Consider the following 13,001-nt stretch of genomic DNA (forward strand, 5'->3'; position numbering starts at 1 on the left):
CAGGAATAATCAGAAAAGAAGAAGAGTGGGGATGAAATGAAGGAAAAAAAAAAATGATTGAAGCAACCCTAGCTATCAGATCATCGCAACGCACTCCCTTGTTGTCCTGCTAAGCAAAAGAAGGGGACGATCTACAAGTATAATAATGGAATAACTGTCTTGGGACACCTATCTGTTGGATGCATGCGGTTCCGAGAACCGCAACAATATATATGTATGTATATGTATATATATGTATATGTATATGTATATGTATATATGTATATGTATATATGTATATGTATATATATGTATATGTATATGTATATGTATATATGTATATGTATATATGTATATGTATATATGTATACATATATATATATATATATATAATATACATATATTGTTACGGCTGTAGAAATTCGCAAACCACCATCCAGGTCCCGTAGGTGAGGTATCTCTTAAGTACATGTGTAGTTAGCCCCAAACCCGTTGTTTAGAGGGAATAAATGTGATTCATTCGGGCTGCGACGCTTTGAGTCACTCGTTTTTCTTTCTCTATCTTTTATTTCAAATAAAAACCAACGAGGACGCTCGGTGGGCTTTTCGCGACTTCGTTCTCCGCGCTTGGTGCGAGGGAGGAGAAGCGAGGGGAGGGCAGCTGGCGCCCGATTGGTGGATGCACGGTGTGACGCGGCCAGGGAGGAGGAACGCCCCTCTTCGAGACCTTTCTCGAAGCCCCTCGAAGGGGGGTGGAGCAAAGAACGGGGCGGAGCAACAGGGCGGAGCTCCGAGATATAAAAGTCGGAGACTGGCGAAGCAGTTTTGTGGATGCTCTTGCTCGATGGATATTCTTGCTTGGTGGATGCTCTTGCTCGGTGGATATTCTTGCTTCGTGGTTGCTCTCGCTCTCGTCTTCCGGCTCGCTCGTCCTGGTGGCCGCTGGCCTGGTCTCTTGTGGGGCAGTTGCAAGACCCCGCTGGCGGGAAGGAGCGTCCGCCATTCCCCTCTACCGACTTCGGGCATCCACGTCCCCCCCCCCTATCCACGCTGGGATAGCGCCGAACACTCGTTCCGTGGCGTCGAGTGGCCAACACGTGCAGGCACGAGGCACGCAGGAGGACTCGCCTACCACGCCAGAGCATGGAGTCGCGGCCAGGCGGGACCACGTCGACGGACGTAGGAGAGAGACTCGACGGCCCAAAAGGGAAGTCACCATTTCTTTTCGGGGTTTTTTTTTTGTATGGAACTTGTGGCGCCGTGTCTTGTGAAGTAAAACTGTTAAGTGTTGCCGTGTTTTGGTCTTAGTCGGTTGAAGCTCTGCGTCGTCGTTGCTTTATTGTTTTTCTTCTTGCATTTGCTTTATGTGCATTCTGATCCTGTTTGGCTGTATATGTGTGCTCTCCGTGTGTCGTGTGAATAAAGTGCTTGTGTGAACTTGTTCCTCGTTTCGCTGCGTCCTTCCCTTTTGTTGAATCTCCATCTTGCTTCACGTAAAGGGTTCGTAGTGGGCTTAATACGCCCGATTAAGTAATCGGAACCGTCGAGGCCGACGATAACACCGCTCGGTTATCCCGATAGTACGGAACGGACCGCTTAAGCAGCCAGTGTCCGGAGTCAACCTGCGGCGAGGTGCGATCGCCCGGTTTACCATCCGCGTGGGTACTTAGGTAGGTCGAGTTTGGCGAACAACCCTATCCCACGTGGGTGGCCGATTGGCACGATCGTGGTGAGGCCGAAAGGCCCACCCGTGACTAGCTCCCGGCGTTAGTCCAAGAGGGTCATGACAGAATTGTCCGTCCGGTGGGCGACGTGCCGCGATTCGAGTCACGTGGCCGATGGCACGCCGGCAGGCACTAATTCGCAACAATATATACAGGGTGTCCATAAAGTCTCTACAATTTAAAAAATGTATTACAAAAGCAAATGAATAGATAAGCCTGTGGAAATTATTACAAAATGAGGAGTAGATATTGAAGTTTTTTTGCCTCATAATACATGGACACCATTAGTTGCTTGAAGTACATCAAGATGCTAAAAATTATAAAGAGACTTTATGGACACTCTGTGTGTGTGTGTGTGTGTGTGTGTGTGTGTGTGTGTGTATACATATACATATATATATATATATATATATATATATATATATATATATATATATATATATATATATATATATATACATATATATATATATTTACGGGCTGCAAAAGTAGGTATACATAACAGGCCCCCCGAACAAACTGACGCCAACGTTGTCAGACGGAATGAAAACACATCATTCTTGTTACAGAAACAGCTAAAGTTGATGAAAAAGCGACCGAAATTGAAACCAACACAGTAATTACGGTCGCGATAGCAAATATAACTGAAACCAACACGTTTATTCTACACGCAAGAACGGTCGTGACGGACACAAGAATGGTCAATCCCGAAATAGAACGGTGGAAAATGGAAGCAACATCGGTTATTTCCGTCACAAAACGGCGGAGACCGAAGCGAAAGCGATTCATTCCGGTTACCAGAACGTGGAAAACATGGCGGCTTGAAAAGTTCTTGAAGTTATGGTAAGTTAACTTTAACGTAGTCTGCCTTTAATATATCATGTCTGTTAATGAAAACCCGTTTGTGGTACGGGATATTATACAAGCAGCGATAAACGCGCCCTCTTGACTTAATGTGTGGCTGACATTTCGTGAAATTCGTGCCCCCGTGCTGCAGCAATCAGTGACGATTGATCGTTTATATTTGCAAGAGGTAAAATTTGATAGTGATAATAAATTGCAAATTCCAATAAAATAACAAAATTAATATGAAGTAAAAACTGTAAAAAGATCCCATACACGATCCCCTATGTTGAACTGAGCATACACAACTCGCGATCCTTCACTCGGGGGCTCGAAATACAGGCAAACCAAACATTATCATCACAACAAAATTCGGTTTAATAAATTGTGAAAACTACATCAGGTACTACCCACTATATATTATCTCTATTACATTTATGTTCGAGGCACAAGCACTAAAAATCTACATACCGTAACAGGTCGTTCGACTGCATCCGCCATCTTGTTCGCACTACAGTAACTGGAATGAACCGCTTTTGTTTCGCTCTCGGACGTTTCGCGATGGAAATAACCAATCTATTTTGGGATTGACCGTTCTTGTTTCCGTCATGACCTTTCTTGTGTGTAGAATAAACATGTTGGTTTCCATTATATCTGCTATTGCGACCATAATTACTGTGTTGGTTTCAATTTCGGCCGCTTTTTCATCAATTTTAGCTGTTTTTGTAACAAGAATGACGTTTTCATTCCGTCTGACAACGTTGGCGTCCGTTTGTTAGGGGGGGCCTGCATTAATGAAAAACAAAACGTGCGCACAAAACGTATTTTATTGATTATACAAGCATATCAATAATAACAATAATAAAATATTAAAAATGGTAATAATGATTTTAATGAAGTCTAGTATTAAATGAATCCAAGCACCACTATTATAATACTGGTATAATCCTTACTGTATACCTACGTTGCAGCCATATATATATATATATATATATATATATATATATATATATATATATATATATATATATATATATATATATATATATATATATATATATATATATATATATATATATATAAAACCTCTGTCACAACGGGAACCCAACGGGTTCACGGGTCGTCGTGTGTGTGTGTGTGTATATATGTATGTATATGTATATATACACATACAAACACACACACACACACACACACACACACACACACACATTATTTTGGAATCATTGGTTAATTGATTTATTTTTTTTATGTTTTTTTTCAGGACAAAACCTAAGAAAATGGATTACACTATGGAAGACGAAGCTGAATTGGTCCTCTTACATTCCAGAGGTTTAAGCCAGAGAAAAACTTGTCAAGAATTCCATCGCCGACATCCAATGAAGCCCATGCCTCAACGAGGAACATTGTCAAAATTAATGAAAAAATTTCGTGAAACTGGAAGTGTGGCAGATAAACGAAGAAGTGGTTGTCCACGCTCAAGTACGGATCCTGATCACACCTTAGATGTTTTAGCAAATGTTGCTGTGATCCCCAATAGAGCAACACGAAAAATTAGTCAAGAATCAGGAATAAGTCACAAGTCTGTTGCATGCATTCTAAAGAGAAACCAATACCACCCTTACAGACTCCATTGCGTGCAAGAACTTCACGGAGATGATTGCGACAGACGTGAAAAGTTTTGTGACTGGATAACACAACAGGAATTGGTGCAACCTTCGATTTATTATGATATCATGTTTAGTGATGAGGCTATTTTCCATCTCAGTGGAGTGGTAAACCGTCGTAACTGCCATTACCGGTCGGAAGAGACCCATGTTCGGAATGATCCTTGGGTAATTGTCTGGTGTGGCATCCATGGAACAACCTTACTCGGACCATACTTTTTTGAAGCGACTGTAACTGAAGAAGCATATGTAGCAATGTTGAATGAAGTCTTAGAGCCTTACTTAGATGAAATGCCGCTTGCAACGTTACAACGTTTCTGGTTTCAACAGGATGGGGGACTTCCACATTTTGCTTTGGTAACTCTGCAGTGGTTAAATGCCATGATACCAGGACGATGGATTGGTCGACACGGACCAGTGGATTGGCCCCCTATATCGCCAGACTTGACTCCTCTAGACTTTTTCTTATGGGGCCATTTGAAATCTGTTGTGTATGCCAACCGTCCACGAACAGTCGAGGCTTTGAAAGAATGTATTCGAGAGGAATGCAACAAAATCAGTATGGATACATTGCATGCAGTCATTGAAACTACAAAACGCCGAGTTTATAACTGCAAATCATACCACGGATTACAATTTGAACATTTGCTGGAATAAAAGCCTTTGATTCCAGTATTTTGTTGTTGTATGGAAAATAACATTGAAGAACGAGAGCCATGCCTTATCTCATTTTGGCAAATCATCTAACAGATGTCCTGTTGAAAACTTCAGACTTGGCACCTCTGGGAGGCTCTAACAGTGTTATTTAGAAAGTTCTATTGTATACTTCTTGTTGGGGATGTGGGGTCAGACTGGTTCATATGAAGGTGGGAGAGTAAGAGTGATTACATTTCTGCCATACTTGCATATGTAATAAATAAATGGTACCTTGTGATATTTCCTTTGTTTCCCCTTTTTGCGGTACAACATGCCAAGGCTCATATATTGTATCCATCAGGGATGATGTACATCTGTACTGTTCTCCCATAACGAAAGATGTGCTACTGTCCAAGAAATGGTACCAGTCACTCGAACCCTACGTGGTACGTATCTTTCATCATTTTGAATGATTCAGTTAATCACCAATATGGGGCAGACAGGATAGCTGAAATGTATGCACACTCACCTTTAAGTTGTCGAGCCTGGGTTTGAACCAGCCATAAACTTTAATCCCTTGTGTTTCTTATGCAGGGCAATATATAGAAGTATGCGCAGTCCATTGGAAAGAGTCATCTGCCAGCAACTGGTCGTTAATGTTAAATACCCACAGTGTCTTTTGCGAGTAGTCGAGTTATTGCTGACACTCTGGCTAAATTCCACATTCCTTTCGTAAAGCCGCTGTCACACCTTGACGATTTAGCCAGCCTATGCCGACGTATGAAAAATTTGTCTAAAACGCTGGCACACGTCGAATACGCTATGGGTAAGTTTTGTATACAGTGGGGAGAACAGGTATTTGATACACTGCCGATTTTGCAGGTTTTCCCACTTACAAAGCACGTAGAGGTCTGTAATTTTTATCATAGGTACACTTCAACTGTGAAAAACGGAATCTAAAACAAAAATTCTGAAAATCACATTGTATGATTTTAAAATAATTAATTTGCATTTTGTTGCATGAAATAAGTATTTGATCACCTACCAACCAGTAAGAATTCTGGCTCTCACATACCTGTTAGTTTTGTCTTTTAGAAGCCCTCCCATTCTCCACTCATTACCTGGATTAACTGCACCTGTTTGAACTCGTTATCTGCATAAAAGACAGCTGTCCACACTCAATCAATCAGACTCCAACCTCTCCACAATGGGCAAGACCAGAGAGCTGTCTAAGGACATCAGGGACAAAATTGTAGACTTGCACAAAGCTGGGATGGGCTACAGGACAATAGGCAAGTAGCTTGGTGAGAAGGCAACAACTGTTGGTGCAATTATTAGAAAATGGAAGAAGTTCAAGATAAGTCAATCTCCCTCGGTCTGGGGCTCCATGCAAGATCTCACCTCGTGGAGCCTCAATGATCATGAGAAAGGTGAGGGATCAGCCCAGAACAATACAGCAGGACCTGGTCAATGACCTGAAGAGAGCTGGGACCACAGTATCAAAGAAAACCAGAAGTAACACACTACGCCGTCATGGATTAAAATCCTGCAGCGCACGCAAGGTCCCTCTGCTCAAGCCAGCGCATGTCCAGGCCCGTGTGAAGTTTGCCAATGACCATCTGGATGATCCAGAGGAGGAATGGGAGAAGGTCATGTGGTCTGATGAGACCAAAATAGAGCTTTTTGGTTTAAAGTCCACTTGCCGTGTTTGGAGGAAGAAGGATGAGTACAACCCCAAGAACACCATCCCAACCGTGAAGCATGGAGGTGGAAACATCATTCTTTGGGGATGCTTTTCTGCAAAGGGGACAGGACGACTGCACCGTATTGAGGGGAGGATGGATGGAGCCATGTATCACGAGATCTTGGCCAACAACCTCCTTCCCTCAACAAGAGCATTGAAGATGGGTCGTGGCTGTGTATTCCAGCATGACAACGACCCGAAACACACAGCCAGGCAACTAAAGAGTGGCTCTGTAAGAAGCATCTCAAGGTCCTGGAGTGGCTGAGCCAGTCTCCAGACCTGAACCCAATAGAAAATCTTTGGAGGGAGCTGAAAGTCTGTGTTGCCCAGTGACAGCCCCGAAACCTGAAGGATCTGGAGAAGATCTGTATGGAGGAGTGGGCCAAAATCCCTGCTACAGTCTGTGCAAACCTGGTTAAGAACTACAGGAAACGTCTGATCTCTGTAATTGCAAACAAAGGTTTCTGTACCAAATATTAAGTTCTGATTTTCTGATGTATCAAATACTTATTTCATGCAATAAAATGCAAATTAATTATTTAAAAATCATAAAATCTTTCACAGTTGAAGTGTACCTATGATAAAAATTACAGACCTCAACGTGCTTTGTATGGGGGGAAAACCTGCAAAATCGGCAGTGTATCAAATACTTGTTCTCCCCACTGTACGTTAAGAGCACGCTGAAGCATGCTGGCATACGTCGTAGTACGCCGAGCTCGTTGACAAATTTTAACATGCTCAAAATTTTTCGACATATGCTGGCGTATGACTCACACGTTCCGCATACGCTGGCCATAAGTTGTAGGCATGTTACGCGATCGTTGACACACGTCGACACATGTTACTTGTAAGTTACTCATAAGTCGAAACGCGTCGAGGTAATGTTTAGCGTCGGTGTTCCAGACTCCATGGTTTTTTTTCTTTCTTTCTTCCGCATGACGGTGATGTTGACACTTCGATTTCTAGTGCGGTTATAATATAATATAATTACTAGGCTGCCGCTCAACGATTTAAATCATAACCGCACTAGAAATGGAAGTGTCACCATCACCGTCATGCCGAAGAAAAAAAAAAAAACATGGAGTCTAGAACACTGACTGGTTCCTCCTGGGAACCCCATTTTTATATACCAATTCCCCAAAACGCTGCCAATACGCCATTATACGGTAGCTGTAAGTTAGTAACACGTTCAGTAAGTTCTGTGGTCGTCCGGAAGACGTCAAATACATATACATATGTCAATATGTGTTGGAGATACGTTACACATACGTTCAAAGCACGTTACTCATAGGTTAAGGCCCGGTCACACCTTGACGTTTTAGCCAGCGATGGCAACGTATTAAAATGTATGTAAAACGCTGGCTTACGTTGAACTTTTGATGTTTTTTTTTAAAGATTCGGACGTATTCATAGCGACTTGGTCTTTATGTATAACGCATTGGTAACGGACACAGAATGTTTCGTTCTGTTATAGATAACTTATACCAACGAATGCTGAACCTGTTGTCGGCCTACACAACCGATGCCCAACGATAGTCTAACTTAGGCATAGCGCGTTGCACGCATCGCCGACGATGTCGTGACGTAGCCTATTAAAAGGCTGACGTACAACGATTTGAATCATAACTGCCGTAGAAATGGAAGTGTCAACATCGCGGTCACACCTTGGCGATCTTGCCAGCGTATGCCGACCTTAGATAAATGTGTCTAAAACGTTGGGGCACGTCAAATACGGTATGAGTAAGTTTGGTATACGTGAGTAGAACGCTAAAGTACGCTATCATACGTCGTAGTAAGTAGAGTACTTCAAGAAATTTTAAACATGTTCAAAATTTTACGACGTACTCGGCGTATGACACACATTCCGCATGCGATGGGGATAAGTTTTACACACGATATGTGGATGCTTACACACGTCCACAAAGGCTACTTATAAGCTACTCATAAGTCGAAACACGTCGCGGTAAAGTCTTTTTTACGCGAAACTTATTTCTAACTTATGTTTGACGTGCTTTGAATCAATTCTTTACGTAGTCCCAACACACATCGACGTATGTAGACGTATTCCAATGACGTCTTCCGGTCGACAAAAAAAAAAAATTAACGTGTTTCTAGCTTACAACTGCCATATAAAGACGTGTTCCCAGGGATTTTGGGAATTGGTATATAAAAATGCTGCTCATAAAAGGGGAACCCAACAGTGTTTTCGAGTTCTTTTTGAGTCGATGTCCATGTCAGCAGTAACAGTATCAGTATCATTATTAGTATTAGTAGTAGTAGTAGTTTGTTCATGTTGGCAGTAGTAGGTGAGTGTGAGGGGGAGGGTGTGGGTTATGATGGATCGTCCTTGCGTTCGCGTGTCCACGGGTAGGAGACCTCTTTTCACCATTGTTCGAAGTTCTTCGCGGCTAATTTTTTATGGGACTTTTTCAACAATGAGCTATAGCTTGTTTTTACGATTTAGGTCTATTCATAACGGGTTGGACAAATGCACAATGAACTAATAATGTGCATAGAGCGCTTTGATTACTTATAGATACGATATATCAACGAATAATTATCGTGAAGCCGGCGTTCACAAACTATGCCCAACGATAGCCTAACTTATCCATATCGTGCGGCAGTTTATCTTTGCCGGTGACGTAGGGTTTGCTATTCATAGGCTGCCACTCAACGATTTAAATGGCTGCATCTCCACTATTGAAAGTAGACGCTTGCACTCAACAATTGGATTTTTTTTACACTCAACGACTTTTAAACGGTACCACTCAGCTATTTTCATTGTTTACAACGAACGATTTAAATTGCTGTCACTCGCCTTTGTTTTTTGACGCTGGCGCTCGGAAATTTTAATCGTTTCTATTGAACGTGCTAAATCGCTCAAACCCCACTATTGAAAGTAGACGCTTGCGCTCAACAATTGGATTTTTTTTACACTCAACGACTTTTAAACGGTACCACTCAGCTATTTTCATTGTTTACAATGAACGATTTAAATTGCTGTCACTCGCCTTTGTTTTTTGACGCTGGGGTTTGGAAAATTGAAGCGTTTCTTCTGAACGTGTTAAAACGCTCAAACGCGACTATTTTAAATAGACGCTGCCGATGGACAATTGGAATCATAGCCAAGCTAGACATCGAAGTGTGAACATCCTCGTCATGCCGAAGAAAAGTTTGAAGAATGCTGCAAATAAGTGTCCTGGCCATGGCCGTGGACGCTGACGCAACGACGATCCATTATACCGACGTCTTTCAGCCTATGAGTAACTTAAAAGTAACGTCTGTCGATGTGTGGCAACGATCGCGTAACGTGCCAACAACACGTTAATCATAGGTTATAAATAAGTTTCGGGTACGCTAAACATTACCTCGGCGTGTCTCAACTTATGATTAACTTGCAAGTAGCATGTGTTGACGTCTGTCAACGATCGCAGACCGTGCATACAACTTGTGGCCAGCGTAGCAGAACGTGTGAGTCATACGCCGGCATACGTCGTGAAATTTCAAGCATGAAAAAATTTGAGGACAACCAAAAAGTACAACGTATAAAGCCAACGTACAACGACGTATGGCAGTGTTTTTCAGCGTGCTCTCAATGTTATCAAAACTTACCCATAACGTATTCAACGTGTGCCAGCGTTTTAGAAAAAAAATTCAAAAATCGGCATACGTTGGCTAAAACGTCAAGGTGTGACCGGGCCTTTAGAAATAAGTTTCGGGTACGCTAAACATTACCTCGACGTGTTTCGACTTATGAGTAACTTACAAGTAACGTGCGTCAACGATCACATAATGTGCCTACAACTTATAGCCAGCGTATGCGGAACGTGTGCGTCATACACTGGCATACGTCTAAATTTTGTGCATGCTTAAAATTTGTCGACGTGCTCGGCGTACTACGACGTATTTCAGCGTGCTCTTAACGTATACAAAACTTACCCATAACGTATTCGACATGTGCCAGCGTATTCAGCAAATTTTTCATGCGTCGGCATACGCTGGCTAAAACATCAAGGTGTGACAGGGCCTTGACACTTCGATGTCTAGTGCGGTTATAATTCGAATCGTCAAGCGGCAGCCTTTTAATAGGCTACGCCACGTGATCGTCAGCGATACGCTGCCACGCTATGCATACGTTAGACTATCGTTGGGCATAGGTTGTCAACGCCAACAACACGCTAAGCATTCGTTGGTATAAGTTATCTATATGTTATCGAAACGTTCTGTGTACATTACTAATACCTTATGCATACGTCCAACTCGTGATGAATACACCAAAAACTGACAAAAAACATCAATAGTTCAGCGTATGCCAGCGTTTTACATACATTTTGATACGTTGCCATACGCTGGCTAAAACGTCAAGGTGTGACAGAAGCTTAATTTGCAGGGGGCATTGCATCATTGGCACAACTACCAATTCCATCTTTCGAGTTATGAAGCTTTTTGGGATGCCAAACTAAAGAAATGCAGAATTTATCATATAAAGTGCAGAAAAATGGATTATTTGAATGGCTTCAGCCAAAGTGGATGGTACTCATAACGCACACTACCTTGCCAATAAAACAAGCTGAATACCATGAATGACCTCGACGTTTAATGAAAGCTGATTATCAAATGATGATACTTGGGCAGCCGATTACCAGGCAATATAAAAAAATAACAAGAATGAATACCATGAATGATCGGGTGTCAAATAAAAGGCGATTACTATGTGATGTTGACCATACTTGTACAGCTGATTACCAGACAATACAAGCTGAATACCTTGAATGATCACGAGGTCAAATAAAAGCCGATTACTAAATTATGTTGATAATACTTACATAGCCGATTACCAAACATAACAAGATGGCAACTATGCGTGACACCCCACCCCTTGTATGTCATGACGTCGATTTCTTCATTAAATTAATGTAGATACAAATTCCTTTTAGCTTGACCACACAATGTAAGGTGACATTGAAGTTAAAGATGACAGAACCACAAATCCATCCATATCTTAACGAAGACATGTCCTGTGTGCATGACTTCAAACGGTGAAGACGGACTGACCACATGCCTGGGCGTGGCCTAACTATGATTGACAGGAGCTCTGAAGCACTCGAGCTGTGATTGGTTACTGATCTCGTGGACGGTCTGACCACGATTCTGCGACAGACGTCGGGGTCACATGGGCTGAACAGACCAATCACAGCAATGACGTAAATGTAAGGAGGAGGAGGAGGAAACAATTTGAAAACCCCTCCTATTGACAGTCCAACGTTGGGGTAAAAATGGTACATCGTGCATAATCCCTACTGAATTTATAAAACAATAAGAAATACAATCCGGTGGTTTTATTCCTCACCCTCACAGCTGTCAGTGTGTGGAAGGAATAGTCCCACTTATATCAGGTTAATTTCACTTTTCAAACTATTGTGTAGGCCTGTGTAAGTAAACTTTGCTGGTTGCAGACATTTTTATATGTCAGCTTCCAAGCTTTATCCTCTGATACCTGTGTGTCCAAGACACAAAAATTTCAGTGGAAAGAAATCTGCCTCTCTCAAGTAATCAAAAACATTTCCTCAGGCTCAGTAAATCCAGTTAACAATTTTACTTAACAAAGCACTCAAAAACTCGGCTGTTATGTATAACAGCGCAGAATGTAATGTAGGACACCGTGACGTGACGTCATGACATCCCACCACTTTAAATCAAAATTTCAAGAAAAATATGCCAATGTCCACCAATTTGTTAATATATCAGTAAAAATGGAACTAAAATAATAAAACTAAATTGTTAGTTGAGGAAACAAAAGGAAGTTCTTTTTTTGCCTGACTTTTATTCGAAGCGAGGACAAGATGGCGACGATGTGCGACCCCCACCCCTTGTATGTCATGACGTCGATTTCTCCGATAAAATAAATGTAGATTCAAATTCCTGTCAGCTTGACCACACAATGTAAGGTGACATTGCAGTTAAAGATGACAGAAACACAAATAGCCTCGTGAGGCGACATGGAAGCCTCCCCTCGGTTCAACACATTCCATACAGACTGAGGATACAAAACATTCAAATTTCACAAACCTTGATGCAACCAAGTGTGAATCAACCTTAGCGACTGCAAAAAGTGAAAACGGAATTTAAATTGAACTTAAAAAAAAATTTTTTTGAAAACCCCTCCTATTTAGTCAAACATCGGGGCAGACCAATCACAGCAATGACGTAAATGTGAGGAGGAGGAGAAAACGATTTGAAAACCCCTCCTATTGACAGAGTCAAATGGGGTCAAAAACTTTATGTTGACAGTGCTGAGAGAGCATTTGCAAAGGCACAATGGCATTGCACTCGACAGTTAAACTACATGTGAAAACCATATAATGGCATACCTGTCGTCATTTCTGCTTGTGGAGTAATATTTCTCAT

General features: G+C 41.8%; 1 protein-coding gene across 7 annotated transcripts in view; it reads left to right on the forward strand.

Annotated features, from left to right (window-relative positions):
* DCLRE1C (DNA cross-link repair 1C) overlaps positions 1-13,001 on the forward strand; it is an 89,960-nt gene that overhangs the window by 15,909 nt on the left and 61,050 nt on the right. For 5 of the 7 annotated variants that reach the window (XM_085894288.1, XM_085894286.1, XM_085894289.1 and 2 more), the window contains exon 3: positions 5,211-5,295. In XM_085894288.1, the coding sequence (XP_085750414.1) occupies positions 5,211-5,295 (85 nt within the window). Of the gene's footprint in view, positions 1-3,810; positions 5,150-5,210; positions 5,296-13,001 lie in introns of those variants that run through there. The other 2 variants (XM_085894291.1, XM_085894292.1) reach the window with 1 other exon arrangement.

The sequence above is a fragment of the Eptatretus burgeri genome, chromosome 9 (assembly GCF_056783735.1).
Source record: "Eptatretus burgeri isolate ZD-2024b chromosome 9, Ebu_testis_v1, whole genome shotgun sequence".
In the NCBI taxonomy this organism is placed as follows: domain Eukaryota; kingdom Metazoa; phylum Chordata; class Myxini; order Myxiniformes; family Myxinidae; genus Eptatretus; species Eptatretus burgeri.